Genomic DNA, 26,347 nt, shown 5'->3' with positions numbered 1-26,347 from the left:
ATGTATAATAATAATAATAATAATAATAATAATAATAATAATAATAATACTCCTGGCCTCACAATCATGGAATAAAACAAAGTATTGATCAATGTATTGTTGAAGGCTTTCATGGCCGGAATCACTGGGTTGTTGTAGGTTTTTTCGGGCTGTATAGCCATGGTCTAGAGGCATTCTCTCCTGACGTTTCGCCTGCATCTATGACAAGCATTCTCAGAGATAGTGAGGTGACCTCACTACCTCTGAGGATGCTTGCCATAGATGCAGGCAAAACATCAGGAGAGAATGCCACTAGACGATGGCCATATAGCCCGAAAAAACCTACAACAACCCAAAGTATTTATCATCGATGTTGCAATCCCAGGCGACAGCAGAATTGATGAGAAGCAACTGGAAAATCTTACATGATATGAGGATTTCAACATCGAACTGCAAAGACTCTGGCACAAGCCAGTAAAGGTGGCCCCAGTGGTGATCGGCGCACTGGGTGCAGTGCCTAAAGACCTTGGCCTGAACTTAAAAACAAGCAGCGCTGACAAAATTACCATCTGTCAGCTGCAAAAGGCCACCCTACTTGGATCTGCACTCATTATTGGCTGAAACATCACACAGTCCTAGACACTTGGGAAGTGTCCGACGTGTGATCCAATACAACAGCCAGCAGAGTGTCTGCTGTGGATTAATTTTGTTGTGTTTCAAGTAGTAATAATAATAATAATAATAATAATAATCTTTATACCCCACTACCATCTCCCTGAAGGGACTCGAGGCGGCTCACAGAAGCACTACAAGTGCTGAACATAAAATAAACAATACATAAATATATAGACTATAATAGCATAAATTTAGAACAGCATATTTATTTATTTGCTATATTTATATCCCGCCTTTCTCTACCCCGAAGGAGACTCAAGGCGGCTTTACAAATGGCAACTATTTGATGCCTTTAGAGAACAACAACTGAATACATTTAATTAAGAATTTAAATTTTTAAATTTTTAAATTAGAATTAAAAAGCACACTAAAGCATATAGACATTATAATCACTATTAAAATCAGGCCATCCACAGTCGTAATCTAGGTCCATTCTGAATGTCATTGCATATATTTTGTAGTTATTTTTGCACTGTAGTTAATCTTCAAAAACTTGACCCCAGAACCAGGTTTTTACTTTCCTTCTGAAGGCCAGGAGGGAGGGAGCTGCTCTAATATCACTGGGGAGGGAGTTCCACAGCCTAGGGGCCACCACTGAGAAGGCCCTGTCCCTCGTTCCCACCAGACGCACCTGTGCAGGTGGTGGAACTGAGAGCAGGGCCTCCTCTGACAATCTTAGCAAACATACATAAAAGGACATATAATATGTATGTTTGTTCTTCATAGGCTTCACATGACTTGATGGATCTGGACCAAACATTGGTACACATACCCTTCGTTGTGCAACATAAAATTCTGGTGGTGTGTAAACTAAAAAAATTCAACCCTTTTGTTGTATACCCTTGATTTTTTAAATGGACCATGGGCCTCATGCTGTAGCGATCAGGCGCAACCGCAATATTGTAGTATATAGAAAGGCCCCAGAAGGAGAGAGGACAAATGGAAGAAGGCTAGACTACAGCATCTGCTGGAAGATACTATGAGTCCCCTTTAGAGAGCCTACCAGCAATGAGGAGCCTCTCAGAGTTCCAGAGCTTTGCCATGGAGACTAAGGGAGGTCTTGTCAGAGGACCAGGAAAAGATGGAAGTGAGCTGGAGAAAGAGTTACAAGCTGGATAGATGCTTGTAACGAAATGCAAAGATACAGATTGAGGGACAAAGCCTGGCTCAAGAGCAGTACGTGTGAAAAAGATCTTGGGAGTCCTCGTGGACAACAAGTTAAACATGAGCCAACAATGTGATGTGGCGGCAAAAAAAGCCAATGGGATTTTGGCCTGCATCAAGAGGAGCATAGTGTCTAGATCTAGGGAAATCATGCTACCCCTCTATTCCGCTTTGGTTAGACCACACCTGGAATATTGTGTCCAATTCTGGGCACCACAATTCAAGAGAGATATTGACAAGCTGGAATGTGTCCAGAGGAGGGTGACTAAAATGATCAAGGGTCTGGAGAACAAGCCCTATGAGGAGCGGCTTAAGGAGCTGGGCATGTTTAGCCTTAAGAAGAGAAGGCTGAGAGGAGATATGATAGCCATGTATCAATATGTGAGAGGAAATCACAGGGAGGAGGGAGCAAGCTTGTTTTCTGCTTCCCTGAAGACTCGGACGCGAAGCAGTGGCTTCAAACTACAAGAGAGGAGATTCCATCAGAACACGAGGAAGAACTTCCTGACTGTGAGAGCCGTTCAGCAGTGGAACTCTCTGCCCTGGAGTGTGGTGGAGGCTCCTTCTTTGGGAGCTTTTAAACAGAGGCTGGATGGCCATCTGTCAGGGGTGATTTGAATGCAATATTCCTGCTTCTTGGCAGAATGGGGTTGGACTGGATGGCCCATGAGGTCTCTTCCAACTCTTTGATTCTATGATTCTATGAAAGGAGGAAGGAGGGACTCCTCCAACCCAGCTTCTGTGTTTTGGGACATCAGTAGAAGAGGAGTGGTAGTGGCCTCTGAGTGGAAGGAAGAAGACATACCAAGGACTTGAACATCCACAGATATTTAGTGCCTGCAAGGAGTCCTAGAACTCCCCATCAGATACCAAGGGCTCATTTTAGTACATCACCTGGTAGAAAACTGTGATGCTTTTGAGCTATTTACTCCACTCTTCCAAATCATTTTAATTTGTCCATTTGTTTTTGCCATCTGTTAATGTTTATCTTTTCTTTTACTGTGATAATTATTAATACTGTTGCATCTGAAGTCAGAAGGGAAAGTAACATCTCTAGAACTTGATATCTATTTTGTTCTGGTTAGCAAGATGAACAGGGCGGGGTGTTCATTCCAGTTAAAGGCAGATGCCCAGATTCTGTGCCTCAGGGTTGTGAGGTAAGGCAATAAATGCTGTCTTTATGCTGTTGGGACCAAGCTTGCTTTTAATCTACTTCCATTAAGAAGAGCACCCAGCAATACCCAGAGGCTTTGAGTTTCTTTGTGGAGAGAAAAAGTGGTGTATAAATAAACATACCGTATATACTCAAGTATAAGCCGACCCAAATATAAGCCGGGGCATCTAATTTGACTACAAAAAAACTGCGAAAATGTATTGATTCGAGTATAAGCCGAGGGTGGGAAATGCAGCAGCTATGGGTAAATTTCAAAATAAAAATAGATACCAATAAAATTACATTAATTGAGGCAGTGGGTTAAATGTTTTGGAATGTTTGCATAAAGCTGTAATTTAAGATAAGACTGTCCAAGTCTGATTAAACCATTATTCTAACCTTCTTAAATGTAAATGTGTTTACGTATTCTTCCAATAATAATAATAGAGTAAAATAATAAATGTAATAATAATAATAATAATAATAATAATAGAGTAAAATATTTTTTTTATTTATTTATCGTGTCAGGAGCAACTAGACATTTGTATTACATTTTTAACAAAACAAACAAACAGACAAAACAAAGTCTGAAAGCTTGGTAATTGATTAAATGTCCTTTGACCAGTATCTGGCCACTTGGAGTGCCTCTGGTGTTGCCGCAAGAAGGTTCTCCATTGTGCATGTAGCAGGGCTCAGGTTGCATTGCAGCAGGTGGTCTGTGGTTTGCTCTTCTCCACACTCGCATGTTGTGGATTCCACTTTGTAGCCCCATCTCTGAAGGTTGGCTCTGCATCTCATGGTGCCAGATCACAGTCTGTTCAGCGCCTTCCAAGTCACCCAGTCCTCTGTGTGCCCAGGGGGAGTCTCTCATTTGGTATCAGCCATTGGTTGAGGTTCTGGGTTTGAGCCTGTCACTTTTGGACTCTTGCTTGCTGGGGTGTTCCAGCAAGTGTCTCTGTAGATCTTAGAAAACTATTTCTTGATTTAAGTCATTGACGTGCTGGCTGATACCCAAACAAGGGATGAGCTGGAGATGTCTCTGCCTTGGTCCTTTCACTATTGGCTGCTACTTCCAGGCGGATGTCAGGTGGTGCAATACCGGCTAAACAGTGTAATTTCTCCAGTCGTGAAGGGTGCAGACACCCCGTGATAATCCGGCATGTCTCATTAAGAGCCATATCCACTATTTTAGCAGTGTGTTCCACACTGGGCATGCATACTCAGCAAAAGAGTAGCAAAGCGCAAGGACAGATGTCTTCACTGTGTCTGGTTGTGATCCCCAGGTTGTGCCAGTCAGCTTTCGTATGATATTGCTTCTAGCACCCACCTTTTGCTTGATATTCAGGCAGTGCTTGTTGTAGGTCAGAGAACGGTCCAGAGTGACTCCTAGGTATTTGGGTGTGCTGCAATGCTCCAGTGGGATTCCTTCCCAAGTGATGCTCAGAGCTCGGGATGCTTGTCTGTTCTTAAGGTGGAAAGCACATGTCTGTGTTTTAGATGGATTAGGGATCAGCTGGTTTCCCCTGTAATAGGCAGTGAGGGCACCTAGAGCTTCGGAGAGCTTCTGTAAAATAATGGAAATGTAATAATAATAGAGAAAAATAATAAATGTAAAACTAATAAATAGAGTTGAATAACAGATGTAATAACAACAACAATAATAGAGTAAAATAATAAATGTAATAACAATAATAGAGTAAAATAATAAATGTAATAATAATAATAATAATAATAATAGAATAAAATAATAAATAACCTTGATTTGAGTATAAGCTGAAGTGGGTTTTTTCAGTCTAAAAAGGGGCTGAAAAACTTGGCTTATACTTGCGCATATATGGTAATCATCACCATCATCATTATCATCATCTATTTAGCTGCACATCTAAGTTTGAGTTGGGGACAGGAGCAAAATGTTAACTCACTTAAAATCAATATAAGCTGGTGTTTGTAGTTTGGAGACTGGATAACAGCTTTCTGGATATGAGTGGAAAGGAGTTAGGTGGAACTGAGGACAGCCAATAATTTGAGATGGGAAAACCATATTCTGTTCATGGCAAGCTAATTCTACCTGTGGCTCTTTTTAAAAATTCCATGAATAACCAATTTAAGAATGCTTTTAGTTTTCTGTTGTGATCATCATCACACTAGGTCTTTGTCTTCAGAGCAGTAATTTGAGAGAAAACTTGAGAACATAGGATCCAATTGCAAAAGCGCTGTGTATGAGCCATCCACTCTATTGTATTTATGACAGCTCTGTGATTTTAAAGAGTGCTCTCCCTCCATTCCTGGCTAACCGGCTTTTTAGAAATGAAGGGCTTTCACAACAAGAACCCTTCAAGAAGCTCAGTGTGTCAATCCACCCTCATTTGGCATGCAAAATACTTCTTAAGTGCATGCACTTTTAATAATGCAGATTACCTGTCGCCCTGTGTTCATTAACCTTTTCCTTCCTGGTACATTTCTAAGTAAATGTTACATTTGAGAACTGTGTGCCTCCACTTAAGATGGATGGAAAATGGTTTTGCAGGTACAGTTTCAAAACAAGGCTTCTTTTTATTGTTGAAGGCTTCCATGGCTGACATCACTGGGTTGTTGTGAGTTTTCCAGGCTGTATGGTGATGTTCCAGCAGCATTCTCTCCTGACGTTTTGCCTGCATCTATGGCAGGCATCCTCAGAGGTTTTGTGAGGTCTGTTGGAAACTAGGAAAATGGGGTTTATATATCTGTGGAATGTCCTAGTGGGGAGAAAAAAACACTTGTCTGTTGGAAGCAAGTGTGAATGTTGCAATTAATTACCTTGATTATTTATTTATTTATTTATTTATCAATTTTATATACCGCCACTCCCCGAAGGCTCGGAGCGGTTTACAATATACATATGTGATACATTACATTTAAAATCAAAGAAAAAATTCAATCAGCAAGATTCAAATGCCAGCCTAAATAAATAAGTTTTACAAGCTCTACGAAAAGATAGTAAGTCTCGGAGAGCTCATGTTTCCGCTGGCAAGGCACTCCACAGGTAAGGAGCCACCACCATGAATGCTCTACGCCTAGTAGACATCAGGTGAAAGGTCCTAAAATTGGGAACTTCAAGGAGATTCTGATCTTTCAAGGCCTGGCTGATTCCTGCCTGGGGGAATCCTTTGTTGGGAGGTGTTAGCTGGCCCTGAATTCTTTCTCCCTGCCTGGAACTTCCACAGATATATAAACCTCCCTTGCTTAGTTTCCAATAATTACCTTGATTAGCACTGCTAAGCCTTGCAGTTTCAAGGCCTGGCTGATTCCTGCCTGGGGGAATCCTTTGTTGGGAGGTGTTATCTGGCCCTGAGTTCTTTCTCCCTGCCTGGAACTTCCACAGATATATAAACTTCCCTTGCTTCGTTTCCAATAGACCTCATAACCTCTGAGGATGCCTGTCAGAGATGTGGGCAAAATGTTTGGAGATAATGCTTCTGGAACATGGAATGTCTACAAATATACAAACCATATCTAAAATCATAACAGTAAATATAGAACAACACTCAAAAACAGGTGGATTCCAGACAAGGAACAATCAGGGCCAACTAATCACCTCCCAACAAAGGATTCCCCCAGGCAGTAAGAAGCCAGACCTTGAAACTCCTAGGCCATTAAATGCTAATCTAGGTGGCTAATTGAAACATTCACACCTACCTTAAACAGACAAGAGTTCTTTCTCCCACAGTGGACATGCCACAGATATATAAACCTCACTTGCCTAGTTTCCAACAGACCTCACAACCTCTGAGGATACCTGCCGTAGATGCAGGCAAAACGTCAGGAGAGAATGTTTCTAGAATATGGCCATACAGCCTGGAAAATTTGCAACAACCCAAGGCTTCTTTTGTCCATCCTTCCATCCTCCAGAAACAAAAAGCTCCAGAATAGAAGAGCTGTATGATGTGAAGTTTCCTTGCTTATTCTCTGTGCTTCAATGATTGCATAAAGCAAGGAGAGATGGGTGCAAAACTCTTCTCAGTGTTTTATGTCCAAACATCACCCTCTTGAAGCATTGGATGTATATGTTGCGTGTGCTTTACCTCTCTTCACCAAGCTTTCCCTTGTTTCAGATCCTGGGCACAAGAAGGATGCTGCCAATGCCTATCTCAACAACATCAACTATGAAGATGGAGATGAATTCTTTGATAAGAATTTGGCCCTCTTTGAGGTGAGATCATCGCTGTCTCCTGGGGGACTTGTTCTTCTTGTTTTCTACCTTCTCTCCTTCCACTAAAGCCATCGCTATCGGTTTCCAGCTTTCTTTATACCCTTGAACCCATAGATTTGTTGTGCCTGATTTCCAAAGTTGTACATATTTTCTCAACATGGGGATCGGGACCCCTGGGGGTGCGGTCGCAAGGAGGTTTCAGAGGGGTCAACAAAGACCACCAGAAAACATATATTTTTGATGGTCTTAGGAACCCCTTTGGCAGAGAAGGCTGATGATCTCTCCGCCTGACCTTCTCTTCCTTTTTGGAAACAGACAGAGAATCCTCCCACCAAAAGCCCTCCTTCACTGTGATTGGCTGGCCTCTCAGCTGGCCTCTCAGCAAGGGGAGGGCTGTTTCTGAGACTCCAAGCAGGAAAGGGAGAGCGTGCATGCTCGGCACATAGCGTGGTGCGCATGTGCGGGCGAGGGAGAGCATACGAGGCTGGAGGGAGGCTCTCACCAGCAAGTCCCTTCAAGGCATGTGGGTTTTGTGTGGAAGTTTGGCCCAATTCCATTGTTGGTGGGGTTCAGAATGCTCTTTAATTGTAGGTGAACTATAAATCCCAGCAATTACATCTTCCAAATGTCAAGGTCTATTTTCCCCAAACTCCACCAGTGTTTACATTTGGGCATAATGAGTATTTGTGCCAAACCCTTCCAGTATTTTCTGTTGGTCAAGGGAGTTCTGTATGCCAAGTTTAGCCCAGTTCTGTCATTGGTGGGTTCAGATTGATCTTTGATTGTAGGCGAACTATAAATCCCAGCAACAATATAACTCCCAAATGTCAAGGGGTTGCCAAAGACCATCAGAAAACACATTGTTTTCTGTTGGTCATGGGAGTTCTATGTGGGAAGTCTGGCCCAGTTCTGTCATTGGTGGGGTTCAGAATGCTCTTTGATTGTAGGGGAATTATAAATCCCAGCAACCACAACTCCCAAATGTCAAGGGGTCGCAAAGGACCATCAGAAAACACAGTATTTTCTGTTTGTCATGGGAGTTCTTTGTGGGAAGTTTGGCCCAATTCTACCATTGGTAGGGTTCAGAATGGTCTTTATTTGTAGGCAAACTATAAATCCCAGCAACTACAACTCCCAAATGTCAAGGTCTGTTTTCCCCAAACTCTACCAGGGTTCACATTTTGGCATATTGAGAATTTGTGTCAAGTTTGGTTCCAATTCCATCATTGTTTGAGTCCACAGTGCTCTCTGGATGTAGTTGAACTACAACTCCAAAACTCAAGGTCAATGCCCACCAAACCCTTCCAGTTTTTTTTTTTTGTTGGTAATGGGAGTTCTGTGTGCCAAGTTTGGTTCAATTTTATCCTTGGTGAAGTTCAGAATGCTCTTTGATTGTAGGCGAACTATAAATCCCAGCAGCTACAACTCCCAAATGACAAAAAAAAATTGCCCCCCTAACCCCACCAGTATTCAATTTTTTGGGGTATTTGTGCCAAATTTGGCCCAGTGAATGAAAATACATCCTGCTTGTCAGATCTTTACATTATGATTCATAACAGCAGCAAAATTGCAGTTATGAAGTAGCAATGAAAATAATTTTATGGTTTATGGGGATCACAACATGAGGAACTGTATTAAAGGGTTGTGGCATTAGGAAGGTTTCGAAACACTATTGTAAGTGCATACAAAAGTGCAGGAACAATGCTTGTTTTTTCTTTTCCGAAGGATATTTCTAACCCCTACCACTTAAAAGTAGCTTTGATGAAATTTCTAAAAGCAAGAAAATAATCCAGTGTAGGCTTTAGTCATTAAGCAGACTTCCCTCATCCTTTTGCCATCATTATGGGACAAAAACCCTGGTTTCATATTTCCCTCCCACTTTCTTAGAAATCTTATGGGAATAAATGAGAGCCATATAATTACTTTCATAGCCCATCCCAGCCTATTTCTTTTCTTTTTTCCCCATCTTAATTTGCCTTCCTTTCCTTCCTTCATTCGGCATACCCTTTTTTCATTATAGCTGCCTTCCAGTCTCGGTATAGCTTCCTCAGTGAACTTGTGCCTTATTTCTTTTAAGGAGATGTTTCATAGGAAGCTGCCTTCATGTTGGGTCATTGTGTCTTTTCTAGGCTGTATGGCCATGTTTCAGAAGCATTCTCTCCTGACCTTTCGCCTGCGTCTATGGCAGGCATCCTCAGAGATTGTGAGGTCTGTGGGAAACTAGGAAAATGGGTTTATATATCCGTGGAATGTCCAGGGTGGGAGAAAGAACTAAAATCATAACAGTAAATAAAGAACAACACTCAAAAACAGGGGAATTCCAGACAAGAAACAGCCAGGGCCAGCTAATCACCTCCCAACAAAGGATTCCTCCGGGCAGTAAGAAGCCAGACCTTGAAACTGCAAGGCCATTAAATGCTTTTCAAGTTGGGCAATTGAAACATCCACACCTACCTTGAACTGAAAGAGTTTTTCTCCCACCCTAGACATTCGACAGATATATAAACCCTTGTCTCCTGTGCTATTCTAATAATAAAATATAATGTAATATGATATATTTTATATACATATAACATTTATAATATTATAATGTTATGCAATGTAATACTAATAATAACATGATATTATAATTAGATATTTATATTACAAGTAATATTACTAATAATATTAAAATATAATGGTATAGTACAATATAGTAATATTTGATATTGATATTGTACTATGCTAATAATATAATATATTGTATGTATGTGTGTGTATATATATATATATATATATATATATATATATATATATATATATTGTAAGTCGCTCTGAGTCCCCTTCGGGGTGAGAAGGGTGGCATATAAATGGCGCAAATAAATAAATAAATAAATAAATAAATTTTTTCCTAGTTCGCAACAGACCTCACAACCTCTGAGGATGCCTGCCCTAGATGCAGGCAAAACGTCAGGAGAGAATGCTTCTGAAACATGGGTATACAGCCCGGAAAACTCACAACAAGCCAGTGATGCCAGCTATGAAAGCCTTTGACAATACATTGCCTTCATGTTTATTGCCATCCTTCCCACTTTGCAGGAGGAGATGGACACTCGGCCGAAAGTGTCCTCCTTACTCAACCGCATGGCCAACTATACAAACTTGATGCAGGGAGCCCGTGAACATGAAGAAGCAGAGAATGTCCCCCCAGGGAAGAAGAAGCCCACCAAGGTAAGGAGCAGGATGACTTCTTGATGGTGCGGAAGAGGGAGAGAAATGAGAGATGGAAATTATTTTGGGTTGAGAGAGCAAAAAGCTGGAAGTCAGGGCTGAAAGAAGTTGGGTGGTCCTAAGCATTGGTAGTTCCTTTTCCTGGAGTATCAAATTCTTGCAGTATTCCTTTCTGCTTGGCATGGATTCTAGATACGGAAACATGACAACACGAAACCAGGTTGAGAACATCTGGATTAGAATTAAGTGAGCAAGGTCTGAAAAAATGTAGTTATGAGGGTCTACTATAGACCTCCAAACCAAACTGAAGAACTGGATGAGACCATGCTTGAACAGATGACCAAGCATACAGAAAGAAGAGCTGTAGTAGTATTGGAAGATTTCAACTATTCTGATTTTTGTTGGAAGACAAGCTCTGCCAAGAGTCCCAACAAGTTCCTCACTTGCATTTTGCAGACAGTGTTAAGTGGAAGAAGCAACAAGAGGATCAGCTATTCTGGATTTGATCCTAGCCAAACATGAGGACCTGATAAAAGGAGTGGAAGTGGTTGAATCCCTAGGTGGGAGTGACCATGTTCTCCTGGAGTTCATGGTACAGAGGAAAGGGCAAACTCAGGGTAGTCAGGCATGCATTCCAGATCTTAGGAGTGAGGTGCTGTAGTGTTCCATCCTGGGCTCACTCCTGTTCAACATCTTCATTAATGACTTAGATGAAGGGTTAGAAGGCAGGATCATCAAGTTTGCAGATGACACCAAATTGGGAGGGATAGCCAATACTCCAGAAGACAGGAGCAGAATTCAAAACGATCTTGACAGATTAGAGAGATGATTGGCCAAAAATAACAAAAGGAAGTTCAACAGGGACAAATGCAAGATACTCCACTTAGGCAGAAAAAATAAAATGCAAAGATACAAAATGGGGAATGCCTGGCTCGAGAGCAGTACATGTGAAAAAGATCTTGGGGTCCTCGTGGTCAACAACTTAAACATGAGCCAACAATGTGATGCGGCAGCTAAAAACGCCAATGGGATTTTGGCCTGCATCAATAGGAGTCTAGTGTCTAGATCCAGGGAAGAGATGTTGACAAGCTGGAATGTGTCCAGAGGAGGGTGACTAAAATAATCAAGTGTCTGGAGAACAAGCCCTATGAGGAGTGGCTTAAAGAGCTGGGCATGTTTAGCCTGAAGAAGAGAAGGCGGAGAGGAGACATGATGAAAGCTATTCATAAATATGTGAGGGGAAGTCATAGGGAGGAGGGAGCAAGCTTGTTTTCTTCGGCCCTGAAGACTAGGACGTGGAACAATGGCTTCAAACAACACCTGAACAATAGGAAGAACGTCCTGACTGTGAGAGCTGTCCAGCAGTGGAACTCTTTGCCACAGAGTGTGGTGGAGTCTCCTTCTTTGGGGACTTTTTAATAGAGGCTGGATGGCCATATGTCGGGGGTGTTTTGAATGCAATTTTCCTGCTTCTTAGCAGGGGGTTGAAATAGATTGTCCACGAGGTCTCTTCCAACTCTATGATCCTATGATTCTGTGACAGGGGTTGATTGTACTTTTCCTGCATGGAAGGGGGTTGGACTAGATGGTCCATGTGGTCTCTTCCAGCTCGCCGATTCTATGGCTGTCAAGACATTTTGAGACCCTGGCTTCTCAGATGGGCAAAATATTCAGAATTGCAGGCCAAGCTCTGAAGCATCTGAGTAACAAGGTTTTGCAGTTGTGATGCATTCAAGTTATTTCTTACTTATGGTGACAGTGGAGTTGCTGTTGTCTTTCTTTAATGCTGAGTGTGTAACTTGTCCAAGCGTCACCCAGTGGGTGGCCAAGTGAGATTTTGAACCCTTGTCTCCAAGAGTCCAATACTCAGTTCCACCATGTGGCTCTGAGTATTTTTTTTCCAATTCTGAGAACAGGATTTCAGTTTTTTTAGTGTCATCATTTTCCCCCCACTAAGATAAATTGAAGTGATTTGATAACGTGCAAGCATGTTCATACAGTTGGGTAGAAAGAGTAGAAAACAAGGGAGGAATAAGAAAGTGTGGATGATTGATATTTGAAATATTCCTGCTTTTTATTCCCCTAGACTCCACAGATGGGCACGTTCATGGGCGTCTACCTGCCATGCCTCCAGAACATCTTTGGGGTCATTCTCTTCTTGCGACTCACTTGGGTAGTGGGTACAGCTGGCATCCTGCAAGCCTTTGCCATTGTTTTCATGTGCTGTTGCTGTGTAAGTTCCTCTCTCTCTTGCAGCTTAAATCATCTCCTAATACAGACTTCGTTATCCAATGTGGATAGGAAGAACCTCATGGAATGGGTTGGGGAAGGACAAAAGATACCAACACTTTTCTGCCTTAAAGGGCCACAGCGGAAATGTTGAGACAGTATGCATAAGATTGGAACAATCCTATTGGGTTACTCTCAAGAATTTTGAAACGTGTTGAACCAATGACAATTTGTATTGCTGAAGGCTTTCATGGCTGGATTCACTGGGTTGCTGTGAGTTTTCCAGGCTGTATGGCCATGTTCCAGAAGCATTCTCCCCTGACATTTCACCCACATCTAAGGCAAGTTTCCTCAGAGGCTGTGAAGTTAATTATTTATCATATTAAAAGTGAACTGATTGTACAGTTGTAATGTATTTAAGAAACACAAAGTTTTAAAAACTTGGCATTATATTAAATGTCCTTTGAACAGTAGCTGGCCACTTGGAGTGCCTCTGGTGTTGCTATAAGAAGGTCCTCCATTGTGCATGTAGCAGGGCTCAGGTTTCATTGCAGTAGGTGGTCAGTGGTTTGCTCTTCTCCACACTCGCATGTTATGGACTCCACTTTGTGGTGCCATTTCTTAAGGTTGGCTCTGCATCTCTTGGTGCCAGAGCTCAGTCTGTTAAGCGCCTTCCAAGTCTCCCAGTCTTCTGTGTGCCCAGGAAGGAGTCTCTCATTCGGTATCAGCCATGGCTTGTGATTCCAGGTTTTAGCCTGCCACTTTTGGCCTCTTGCATGCTGAGGTTTTCTGCAAGTATTTTTGTAGTCTTAGAAAAGTATTTCTTGATTTAAGGTGTTAGCATGCTGGCTGATATCTGAACACAGGATGGGATGGAGATGTCAATGAACCAAAGGTGGTTCAGTGCGGCTAAACAGAATAATTTCTCCAGTGGTGTAAGGCGTAGACATGCTGTGATAACACGGCATGTCTCATTAAGAGCCACATCCACATCTTTAGCATTGTGAGATGTGTTCCACACTGGGCATGCATAAGTAGCAAAGTAGAAAAGCGCAAGGGCAGATGTCTTCTCTGTATCGGGGTGTGATCCCCAAGTTTTGCCAGTCAGCTTTCATATGATATTGTTTCTAGCACCCACTTTTTGCTTGATATTGAGGCAGTGCTTCTTGTAGGTGAGTGCACAGTCCAGGGTAACTCCCAGGTATTTGGGTGTGCTGCAATGCTCCAGTGGGATTCCTTCTCAGGTAATCCTCAGAGCTCAAGATGATTGTCTGTTCTTAAGATGGAAAACACACATATGTGTTTTAGATGGATTAGGAATCAGCTGGTTTTCTCTGTAATAGGAAGTAAGAACACCTAAAACTTTGGAGAGCTCCTATTCAACCGTTTCACAGCTCTCTACTTGAGCGGTGATGGCACAATCGTCAGCATAGATGAAACTGTCTGTCCCTTCTGACAGTGGTTGGCCATTTGTGTAAATGTTAAGCATTGATGGAGCAAGCATGCTCCCTTGAGGCAGGCAGTTCTTCTGTTTTCGCCATCTGCTTCTCTGGCCCCGAAACTCACCAAAAAAACTCCTGTTTTGTAGCAGATTTCCTATGAAGCGGATGAGGTCGTGGTCCTTTGTGATATTATCAGTTTTTTTTTCTCAGGAGAAGGCAATGATTTGCAGTGTTATAAGCTGCTGGCAGGTCTGTGAAGAGAGCTCCTGTAATCTGCTGCCTTTCAAAACCATCTTCTATGTGCTGAGTCAGGTTCAACACTTGTGGTGTGCAGCTTTTGCCTTTTCTGCAGCCAGCTTGCTGTGGAATCATGTACAGTCTCTGAGGATGCCTGCCAGAGATGTGAGTGAAACGTCAGGAAAGAATGCTTCTGGAACATGACCATACAGCCTGGAAAACTCACAGCAAGCCATGATTCTTATTCCTCAACTTATTCCTCCTCTTTGAGTCTACACCAGTCTTTTATTGCTCATTGTAATGAAAGGAAGGAGTACTTGCACTCTGGCATCTTAATTCGCCATAATGGTATCAGCTGAGAAATGTTATTAAGATACACATCACTTTGACTTATTCTCATGTGAAACTGAGTAGAAGGGAAAGCGGAATTGTAACACTAGGATTGTAACTTGTAAAATAGATTCAACAGAAATGATATCTGTAGTCTTGTCACACAGTAATAAGAATAAGGAGAAGGATATATTGTGTCCAGTTCTGGGTGCCGCAATTGAAGGGAGATGTTGACAAGCTGGAATGTGTCCAGAGGAGGGCGACTACATTGATCAAAGAGAGCAAGCCCTATGAGGAGCGGCTTAAAGAGCTGGGCATGTTTAGCCTGCAGGAGAGAAGGCTGAGAGGTGACATGATGAAGGCCATGGATCAAAATGTGAGGGGAAGTCAAAAGGAGGAGGGAGCAAGATTGTTTTCTGCTGCCCTAGAGACTACAATGCGGAACAATGCCTTGAAACTACAGGAAATGAGATTCCACCTGAACATTAGGAAAAACTTCCTAACCGTGAGAGCTGTTCAGCAGTGGAACTCTCTGCCCCAGGGTGTGCTGGAGGCTCCTTCTTTGGAGGCTTTTAAGCAGAGACTAGATGGCCATCTGTTGGGGCTGCTTTGAATGTGGTTTTCCTGCTTCTTGGCAGAATGGGGTTGGATTGGATGGCCCACGAGGTCTCTTCCAACTCTATGATAATCTTTGTCTGTTTCTCATCTCAATCCCCCTGCTGTCAATTCCTTGTCTTCTCTACAGACCCTGCTGACAGCTATCTCTATGAGTGCCATTGCCACCAATGGAGTTGTGCCTGGTGAGTATCCTATTTTAAATACCCGCCTCCTCCTACATATGGATGTCTAGCAGATATAATCATTCTGGCGATTCCTGTTGAATGCGTCTTCCCTCTGAAATTAATCCAGTACTTCCTAGGAAAAGATTTTTCAGTAGTAGTACCCTCCTTATGGCACTCCTATTCTATGAAGGTGCACTTTGTACCATTATTGTTCTGTGGTTTGGGCCAAGTCCCTTCTGTTTTCATGCCTTTAATGACCTCTAATGGTGTTTGATATATTTTCCAATAGCCTCTGGCAAACTCCCTTTTGTCTCTGGCTTATTGATTTTATCTTTTTTGTTTGTCTGATTGGATCTGAGTGTGTTACTGTAAGCTATCTGGAGGCTATGCTGGGGAAATTGTGCTATCAGATAAATACAGTCTACTGAAACAGGATTAGAGTGTGTGTTGTTGAAGACTTTCATGTCCAGAATCACTGGGTTGCTGTGATTTTTTTGGGATGTATAGCCATGTAACACCTTCCAATAAGTGATTCCACCTGGCAGGAATCAGCCAGGCCTTGAAGCTGCAATGCTAATTAAGGTGATTAATTGCAACATTCACACTTGCCTCCCTTGCTTAGTTTTTAATATACCTCGCAACCTCTGTGGATGCCATTTATTTATTTTTACAGTATTTATATTTCGCTCTTCTCACCCCACAGGGGACTCGGGGCGAATTACAATGTACATATACATGGCAAACATTCAATACATGGCAAACATTTAATTATTGTAATTTGTTATGTACTGGCTTCATAATGGGGCCCATTGTAAGCCGTCCTGAGTCCCCGTTCGGGGGTTGAGAAAGACGGGATAGAAATGCAATAAATAAATAAATAAATAAATAATAATAATAATAATAATAATAATAATAATACCATAGACACACAACATATATAGACACACCCAGAGGCTATTAACATTCCAGCTTTTGATGAGGGTATTCTGGCCACCAGGGGAGCTGTCACCTCATCGTCCATTTGTGACAGTGATGAAATACTCATTCTTTGCATGCTTGCTGGAATTTTTATGGCATCGTAAATTACTTAAATTAGCCTCCCTGCATACGTGGTACCTAAATTTCCTATTTGACAGATGCAACTGTCTTTTGGGCTGCAAAGGTCGACAGCAAGCTGGTTGGGAGCTCACTTTGACCCAGGCTGGCTTCGAACTCATGACCTTTCTATCAGTAGTGATCTCAATGCAGATGACTCCCAGCCAGCTTCGCACAGTTCTGGTACAATGTGGGTGAAACATCAGGAGAGAATGCTTCTGGAACATGGTCATACAGCCTGGAAAACTCACAGCAACCTAGTGTTAGAGTGTGTTTGTAGTGCAAATAGTAAAACAGGTCTGATTCATGCCACACAATACCCTGCTTCTCTTTGTCTTCTCTTTGAAGCTGGTGGATCATACTTCATGATTTCGCGAGCGCTGGGGCCTGAGTTTGGAGGAGCTGTGGGACTCTGCTTTTATCTGGGCACTACCTTCGCAGCTGCAATGTACATCTTGGGGGCCATAGAAATTTTCCTGGTAAGAATTCAGCCTGCTATAAGATCATTATAGACATGGGCAAACTTCAGCCCTCCAGGTGTTTTGGACTTCAACTCCCACAATTCCTAACAGCCGATGCCCATGCCTGGTGTAGATGAACCCCAATGATGAAAAACCTTGCAACTCATGGGATGTCACATTGAGCATCTTGTTTACTCCTGTTTTGGATTCAAATAGTAGGGAAAGAGATCCTACCTAAACATTAAGAAGAATATCATGAGAGTAAGAGCTCTTTGACAGTAGAATATTCTGCCTCAGAGTTGCTTTCTTTGGATGGCCATCTTTTAGGAGGGCTTTGATTTGTGTTTTCTGTCACGAGCAGAGGTTGGCCCGGATGGCTCTTGGTGTCCTATCCAAAGCTATGGATCTATGATGATGATCATGATGTCCCATGATCTGTTTGTTTACATTGTCAAGTCTAAGATATTTATTTCTCGCATTTTTATCCCATCCTTCTCAACCCCCGAGGGGGGGACTCAGTATGGCTTACAATGGGTCCCGTTACGAAGCCATTACATAACAAATTACAGTAACAAATTACAGTAATGTACATCTTGGGGGCCATAGAAATTTTCCTGGTAAGAATTCAACCTGCTATAAGATCATTATAAACCCACATTTAAACATAAAAGCATAATTAACAATACATAAGCCATCATTAAAACAGTAAAATAGTCCCATCAGTCATATCGTCATTCCAGTCGCATTCCCTTAAAGTGCCGCTTGCATCTATTGTCCAAAAGCCTGGTCCCAAAACCATGCCTTTAATTTCTTTCGAAAAGCTAGGAGGGAGGTGGACGATCTTACCTCAGTTGGGAGTGCGTTCCATAGGTGGGGGGCCACCGCCAAGAAGGCTCTGTCTCTCGTCCCTGCCAGGTACATTTGTGCTGTTGACGGGAGCGAGAGCAGGGCCTCCCTTGATGATCTTAGGTTTCGAGGTAGGACGTAGAGGTGGATGCGTTCGGACAAGTAAGCTGGGCTAGAACTGTATAGAGCTTTATAGGTCAGAACCAGCACTTTGAATTGGGCTTAGATAGCTTTAATTGATATGCCTAATCCATCGCAGCCTTAACATTTCCTATTATGGGGTATCGGGAAAGCCCTGCTTCCACAGGAAGGATCATCAGCCCTGCTAATCACTATAAATAATAATAATAATAATAATAATAATAATAATAACAAGAAGAAGAAGAAGAAGAAGAAGAAGAACAACAACAACAACAACAACAACAACAACAACAACATAAAACTTAATTTATATTCTATCTTCTCTCCCCGAGGGACTCAGCGTGGATTCACAACAAAGATGGCAAACATTCAGTGCCAGATCCAATGTTTTCCTTGATTCAATCTATCCATTTGGAACCTGGCCATTCTCTTTTAGGACTCCCTTCTACTTTATTAAGTGTTGTCTTTTCAAGGGAGCCATCCTCATGCATTGCCTACAGCTGTTGTCCCTCCCCAAACTGATATGTCTGCTTCTTGTCTCCTCTCAGATGTACATTGCCCCCGAGGCAGCCATCTTCCACAGCGAGGATCCACTGAAGGAGCCAGCAGCCTTGTTGAACAACATGCGGGTGTATGGCTCGGCCTTCCTGGTGCTGATGGTGCTGGTGGTGTTTGTGGGCGTGCGCTATGTGAACAAGTTTGCCTCTCTCTTTCTCGCCTGCGTCATCGTCTCCATCCTCGCCATCTACGCTGGTGCCATCAAATCCTCCTTCGCACCTCCTAATTTCCCGTAAGTTACTCATTTGCTCAGAGAAGATTAGTCTCACCTTCACTTTTCATCAACCTACCAATTAATGTTGGGAAATCCAGTTCTGCTATGGTGTTTTTAATTTTCTATTCTTGGCAAGGAGACCTGGTAGACGGTTTGGCAAGACCACGGAGTTCTAAGTACGTTTACACTTCCATAGAGTCAGGACTCTGTAGCTAGTTTATATGCTGGTTCTCCACCAGTGTAAACTCCATTCTACTCATTTTTCTGTGTCTCCTCACTATCCAGTGTCTGTATGCTGGGGAACCGTTCCCTCTCCCAACACCAGATTGACAAGTGCGCAAAGACGGAGGAGCGGGACAACATCACAGTACACACTCGCCTATGGGATTCCTTCTGCAACTCCACCAAGCGCCTCAATGCCTCCTGTGATGATTATTTTCTGCACAACAATGTTACCGTTATTCAGGGTATTCCAGGATTGGCCAGTGGTATTATTACTGGTGAGGAAAATCTGTTATCTTCTGTCTCAGTCTAGCACTATGTTTCTCATTGTGAGATGACCCAAAGGTGTCCTGCATGTTGTCATAATAAGGCAGAAGTGCAGAATCTCTAGGGCAGTGATTCTCAACCTGTGGGTCTCCAGATGTGTTGCTCGAAATACTTGCTAGGGGGGCATGGAGGCATTTTCTAGAGTTTTCTTCCTCCAGGCTTAAGAGAAGACATTAAGAAAAACTACGAACTAGAAATAGCTTCTGTTTACTTACTGTCCTTTTTAAAGAAAACCCTCCTCTTCTGGCCCTAAAATATGGGAAAATGCATCCTACATCCCATATAAAGTATTTGACAGATAAAAAATATATTTCCTTGTAGGTAATATGGTTACTTATTTATCGTGTCAGGAGCGAACCAAAATAGTTGTACTGCAGACAAACAAAGAAACAAAACACAAACTTTGCAGACTAGGTGTTCTATTAAGTGACCAGTAGCTGGCCACTTGGAGTGCCTCTGGTCTTGGTGCAAGAAGGTCCTCCATTGTGCATGTGGCAGGGCTCAGGTTGCATTGCAGCAGGTGGTCTGTGGTTTGCTCTTCTCCGCACTCGCATGTCATGGATTTCACTTCGTGGCCCCATTTCTTGACGTTGGCTCTGCATCTCAGGGTGCCAGAGCGCAGTCTGTTCAGCGCCTTCCAAGTCACCCAGTTTTCTGTGTGCCCAGTGGGGAGTCTCTCATTTGATATCAACCATTGGTTGAGGTTCAGGGTTTGAGCCTGCCACTTTTGGACTCTTGCTTGCTGAGGTGTTCCAGCGAGTGTCTCTGTAGATCTTAGAAAATTATTTCTTGATTTAAGTCGTTGGCGTGCTTGATGGGCCGGAGATGTCACTGCCTTGGTCTTTCACTATTGGTTGCTACTTCCTGGTGGATGTCAGGTGGTGCAATACTGGCTAAACAGTGTAATTTCTCCAGTGGTGTAGGGCGCAGACACCCTGTGATAATGAGGCATGTCTCATTAAGAGCCACATCCACTGTTTTAGTGTGGTGAGATGTGTTCCACACTGGGCATGCATACTCAGCAGCAGAGTAGCATAGCACAAGGGCAGATGCCTTTACTGTATCTGGTTGTGATCCCAGGTTGTGCCAGTCAGGTAATATAGTAAGGGTATGGCTATTCAATGGTTGGTATCATCCCTTAGCCATCCACAGTTACCCACCCCATTGCTGGGTTCAGTCAGCATCTCTCAGCTTAATAATAACAATAATAATCTTTATTTATGCCCCTCCAACATCTCCCCAAAGGGGACTCGTAGCGGCTTACATGAGGCCAGGCCCAACAATTCAGTACAGAAACATGAAATATAAACAACAAAATAAAATCACAGTAAAAATAAACCAATCAAATAAAATAAATAATACAAAATAACATAATAGAAAATCAAACACAGTGGGCGGGCCAAATGACATAAAATGATAAAACTCTGGATGACATAGCAATGAAAAGTGCAATTTGTAAAGAAGGAGCTCGTAGGGGGCTGAACAGTGGAGTTAAACTTTCAATAGGGTGGGTGAAAGTGCAATATGGGGAGAAACAGTGTAGGTGGAACAACAAAAATGGAATATATAATCACTCTCCAAAGACACATCGGAAAAGCCAAGTCTAGATCTCTTTTAAAGGCTGCTAGGTTGGGGGCTTGCCTAATCTCACCAGGTAGCAAGTTCCATAGCCGGGGGGATTGTTGAGCAGATAGTGAGAAGAAGTTTGCTTAGTATGCTTAGCTTCTCAGAACTGAAGAGAGAAAGGAGGATGCTGATGCTGTGGATGATGTTGATGCTGATAATAATAATTTCAGAGAACCTTTGGAGCAGCTATCTGATGAAAGGAGAGATCATTGAGAAACCTTCCTTGCACTCGGTTGATGCGGGAGGAGCCCTCAATCAGCAGTACGTGCTGGCTGACATCACAACCTCTTTCACCCTTCTTGTGGGCATCTTCTTCCCCTCTGTCACTGGTAAGAGCGATGTCGTAACTAAAAATTGTTCACATTTCTGCAGAACATCAGAAAAGTAGGCAACTGATGCTGAATCTGACAATATTATCTTCTTAACACATCTCTTGTATCGATCTTTGTGGCTGAAATCTCTTTGTCTAGTTCTTAAACTGTGGTTCAAGGAGGCCTTAAGACAAGCCTACCATTCAATCGTTCCTTCCTTCTGAGTTTCCAGTCTTCCTGGAGGCGTGGGTGTGAGATGGTGCCAGAAAACGTCAGGCAGGGCATGAGGCTACGGGAGCTCTGGACTTGGGCTGGGCCTACCTCCTTGCCTGCCCCCTTCCTTCCCTGCCCCTCTCCCCGACTTGGATTTCTCTACCTGCCTTTTCTTGGCCGTCCAGCAGATGGCACTGTTTTTAATGCAAAGCATGTTTTTACCTGTCACAGGTGTGACATCTGTATAATCGTAGGTATGTGAAAACATGCAAACCTTCACCTATTTGAATGCTACATTGTGCCCAAATTTCGAAGCAATCGGTGAAATATTTGGGGAGATTTGAGGTTATTCACAAACAGATATTTACATTTTTATTTATATACATTATTATTATATAGACCAGTATTATTATTCATACCGTTGTTGTGGTTGTTGTTGTTATATTTCTTCCCTTATGAAGAAATACCCCGTTGCTTACACAGCGTTCCAGATTGCACTCAGGGCTATACTCTAGGATGTTCTGGGGCTTGTGGGGGTGTGTTCTATTTTGTACTGTGGCACATCTTGCTGGGAGTCAGCTGCATTAAGATCACTACTGACCAAAAGGTCATGAGTTCGAAGCCAACCTGGGTCGGAGTGACCAAAATTGTGTAGCTTGTTGTCGACCTTTGCAGCCCGAAAGACAGTTGCATCTGTCAAGTAGGACATTTAGGTACCACTTATGTGGGGAGGCTAATTTTAACTGATTTACGAGGCCATAAAAATCTCCAGGAAGTATGCAAAGAATGAGAAAGCGACAGCTCTCCTGGTGGCCAGAAGCTGGAATGTTAAATAGCCTCTGAGTGTCTGTCTATATATATTGCATGTCTATGGCATCGAATGTTTGCCATGTATATGTACATTGTAATCCGCCCTGAGTCCCCTGTAGGGTGAGAAGGGTGGAATATAAATACTTAAATAAATAGACCAGGATTATTATTATTATTATATGGGCTAATATGTATATAGTTAAAAATGTAAATGTTTGTTTGCTCAAAACCTTAAATCTCCCAAAACACTTCACCAACTGCTTTGAAATATTGACACAATGTAGTATTCAAATAGGTGCCTGTTTTTATGTTTCCACATACTTCCTATTATATCGATGTCACACCTGTGACAGGTAAAAATATGGAACAACGAAAAATATTGTATACCCACAAGCATTGTGAAATCACATATATTAGAAACCACCTCTTTATCTTTTTTTTCTTTTCCATTTAACCAGTCTGGGCCACAGCAATGCGTGGCCGGGTACAGCTAGTACAATATATAATATAAAGACATTTCTTTGGACTCCTTGAGAAACTTTTCCTTCAAAAAGGGCTCTGCACCTAAAAAAGTTGGGAGAACCTCTGGTCTGGAGGAATGAGGCTTACCCCTTCTTGAGGTTACATATGGGGTGAGCTTCAGCCTCTTTAGAAAGGTTCTGTTGGGGGATCTTTACAGTAAATCAATTATAGAATTTGATTTTCTTGAGCTCCCAAATTTGGGTTTCCTCATGGCTTTGTGGTTTCACAGGTGTCACCATTTCTGTCTTCACCTATCAATAAATGATTCACCCAATGTTTTATCTTCACAGGAATCATGGCTGGATCAAATCGTTCTGGGGACCTGAAAGATGCCCAAAAATCTATTCCCATTGGTACCATTCTGGCCATCCTCACCACTTCTTTTGTGTGTATCCTTCTCAGAAAATGAACAAAGCAACATAGAGTCAGTAAGAAAGAGAAATACAATATTGAGGGTAGCTTGTGCATGTAAAGCAGAGTGGGTGCTCATTTACTTTATGCTGGGCAAAAATCACTTACTATCCTTAATGGTTCGTCACGCCAGATCTTAGCAATGTAGTACTGTTTGGGGCTTGTGTGGAAGGTGTTGTCCTGAGAGACAAGTAAGTAGTACTGACTTGCATTTCCCTAATAATGCAATCCCAAAATACGAGGGTTGAATGAAAAGTAATGCCTCCACCTTCATAACTCCTCAACAGATGGAAGTACTGGTATGCAGCAGCTACTGGCTTGTTCAGTAGATTCTCCTCTACAGTTCCATTTTGGTGGAAAGCCTTAGCATTGAATGGTTGTGTTGTTAAAGTGCAAAGTATGGAACCCTGCACAGACGGTCACTCAGTGTGACTTAAGCAACGTGCAGTCATTGAATTCTTGACAACAGAAGGTGTCACCTCAACATCTTTAAACTTACTCGCTCAGTGACGTACAGTACTCACATCAACACAATCACCATAAACTGCTTGCATTCTCTGATAAATCTCCTTTGGGGTGACACCTTCTGCTGTCAAGAATTCAATGACTGCACGTTGCTTAAGTCGCACTGACTGAAATCTGGGATTCCAGGGTCAACACTGAGTCCAGGATCACCCCCAGACTGCAAACCTGTGTGTTCAGGGGGAGTGCGACCCCATCAAACACAGACTGAAATCCCACACCCTGAACTGCCTTACGACTGAGCAGGAGTACCTCTGTCTTATCTGGATTTAGTTTCAGCTTGTTGGTCCTCATCCAGTCCATTACTGATTACAGACACCATTCAAGACCAGAACAGCCTCCTTGGCATTTGGTGGAAAGGAGTAATGTTCTCTTTATGGATGCAATGTTGGTGACAGTGTTGGAGGCAGTTGTGTGTTTTTACTGCATGTCTCAACCTCAGGGAGGCAGCAGATGGTGTTATTATTTGCCTTTATTGGATAGGTTTGGTGACTCTGTGAAGGGGAACCTAGTAGTGGGGACGCTGTCCTGGCCTTCTCCATGGGTCATCGTCATTGGTTCGTTCTTCTCCACATGTGGAGCTGGGCTCCAAAGCCTCACTGGTGCACCCCGACTGTTGCAGGCTATAGCCAAGGACAACATTATACCCTTCCTGAGGGTAAGAGCAACATCATTACATTGTCTCACCAATCATTAAAGCACACTATTGTTCTGAGGAGCTGGTATCTAACCTGTGTGGTCTGTCTCCTTTACACATGCTAGGTATTTGGCCACGGAAAAGCCAATGGGGAGCCTACCTGGGCTTTGCTCCTGACAGCAGGCATTGCAGAATTGGGGATCCTGATTGCCTCTTTGGACATGGTTGCCCCTATTCTTTCCATGTAAGTGTTGATATCTATTATGGGTTGGGATTCCCAGGACACACGCCACCACTGACTCCATTTGCTATTTTTCTCTTAGGTTTTTCCTAATGTGTTACCTCTTTGTCAACCTGGCCTGTGCCTTACAAACCCTGTTACGTACCCCCAACTGGAGACCACGCTTTCGGTATTACCACTGGTAAGAATAATGGGTAGAGGGAGAGGGAAAAATAATACAGTACTTATAAGGATGTGATAGGAGGTAGACCTGCAGGTTTGGTACTCAGTCATACCAGGAGAATGGGGTCTGCAGGTTAAATGGAATTGGAGAACGGAGTGTTTTTTGGGTCTGACTCAGTTTAAATGTAGGACCAGAAATCGTCATTCTAAATACCTCATCATGCCTTTAAGCAGCAGAAAAAACTAATTGTAATTCTATTGGCCTTTAATACGTGTTGGAAATCAACCCCACACTGCCCAAGTCCTCAATGAGGAACAATTTAATTAGTTCAGTATTGTTGTATGTCAGCCTGTGATTGTGTCTGATGTTCATGTTAATGCTGATGTTCATGATGGGAATGGGAATGATGTTTCTGATGGTGGCTTTGGGGATGACAGTTTGCTTGGGCTTGAGTTAAGCTCAGACAAGAGCTGTTTCAGGAAGCTGTTTCAGGAAGAGGAAAATTCACAAGGCCACATTCTTGGAAGAGGCCCTTCACAGCTTTTCTCAGAACAACTGTCTGAAGACTATTTGTCAAGTGCAGAAAATAATGAGATCTCAGAGATGATAATGAGAACTTAGACAGAAAGCAAAGTTTCTCTAAACAGACAGTCTTCAAAGACTCGGACCCTCCATTTGCTTACAGCAAAAGAAAGATAACAAACAATTATTTGGTAGAAAGCTCAAGATAAAAGCTTTCCTTTCAGTTTTGGAACCTGGAGAAGCCTTATATTGATGCATGGCAAAGAGTTGCCTCATTCAGGTCAACGTTGGAATTTGATCATGTTCTTGTTTTCAAGTGCTCTTAGTTTCATGTACCAAGTTCTTGCCAAGCTCCAGCTTTGTGAATGAGATTTTCCTGCTGTCTAGTTTCATGAATTCAAGTGCCTAGTTTCATGGCTTTTTATGTACTTTTGGATCTTGTTTTCCTTTGAAGTTTATGGACTATTTTACTTGTATTGGGCCTTTACAATGTTTGCTATTTGTACTGCTTTGCCTACATATATCCTTCAATAAACTCCTTGCTGATTTTACCAAGTTAGTGAAATCAGATCATAATTTGATCTTCAGAGGTGTTTCTGCTCTGGTGTATGACAAGTATAGAGTAAAGGTTTTCCTTCCCCCATGTCTCCTGAATGACAGTTGGGAATATATATTTCTAATTCTCTCTTTCTGCTCTCATTGGTTGTTTAAAATGAATAGTTTTCTACTGCAAGCTTTTTTAATCTAACTTCTCCCTTTTTACACTTTAGTATGGAGAGTATGTTCTCTAGGTTCTTGTGGTTTTTTTCGGGCTATAGAGCCATGTTCTAGAGGCATTTCTCCTGACGTTTCGCCTGCATCTATGGCAAGCATCCTCAGAGGTTGTGAGGTCTGTTGGAAGTAGGAAAAATGGGTTTATATAACTGTGGAATGGCTGGGGTGGGGCAAGGAGCTCTTCCCTGCTGCAGTTAGGTGTGAATGTTTAGCTGATCACCTTCATTAGCATTTGAAGGCCTGCCTGAGCCTGGGAAAATCTGTTGCTGGGAGGTGTTAATCTGTGCCTGTTTTTTTCCTCTCTGTTGTTTAGCTGTTATAATTTTAGAGTTTTTTAATAC

The 26,347-nt window shown here is 42.5% G+C and overlaps 1 protein-coding gene across 2 annotated transcripts in view; it reads left to right on the top strand.

The window, feature by feature from the left end:
• The window catches only part of SLC12A6 (solute carrier family 12 member 6), an 82,464-nt gene that overhangs the window by 39,139 nt on the left and 16,978 nt on the right, over positions 1 to 26,347 (top strand). For both annotated transcript variants that reach the window (XM_067469795.1, XM_067469794.1), the window contains 13 exons: positions 7,063 to 7,160; positions 10,239 to 10,370; positions 12,457 to 12,603; positions 15,354 to 15,408; positions 16,834 to 16,964; positions 18,482 to 18,723; positions 18,991 to 19,205; positions 21,051 to 21,209; positions 23,027 to 23,125; positions 23,281 to 23,338; positions 24,153 to 24,327; positions 24,432 to 24,550; positions 24,630 to 24,728. In XM_067469795.1, coding sequence (XP_067325896.1) covers positions 7,063 to 7,160; positions 10,239 to 10,370; positions 12,457 to 12,603; positions 15,354 to 15,408; positions 16,834 to 16,964; positions 18,482 to 18,723; positions 18,991 to 19,205; positions 21,051 to 21,209; positions 23,027 to 23,125; positions 23,281 to 23,338; positions 24,153 to 24,327; positions 24,432 to 24,550; positions 24,630 to 24,728 — 1,729 coding nt within the window. The remainder of the gene's footprint in view (positions 1 to 7,062; positions 7,161 to 10,238; positions 10,371 to 12,456; positions 12,604 to 15,353; positions 15,409 to 16,833; positions 16,965 to 18,481; positions 18,724 to 18,990; positions 19,206 to 21,050; positions 21,210 to 23,026; positions 23,126 to 23,280; positions 23,339 to 24,152; positions 24,328 to 24,431; positions 24,551 to 24,629; positions 24,729 to 26,347) is intronic.

This window comes from Anolis sagrei, chromosome 6 (genome assembly GCF_037176765.1).
Source record: "Anolis sagrei isolate rAnoSag1 chromosome 6, rAnoSag1.mat, whole genome shotgun sequence".
Classification (NCBI taxonomy): Eukaryota; Metazoa; Chordata; class Lepidosauria; order Squamata; family Dactyloidae; genus Anolis; species Anolis sagrei.
Note: the sequence above shows the minus strand (reverse complement) of the source record. Positions and strands in the feature narration are given on the sequence as shown.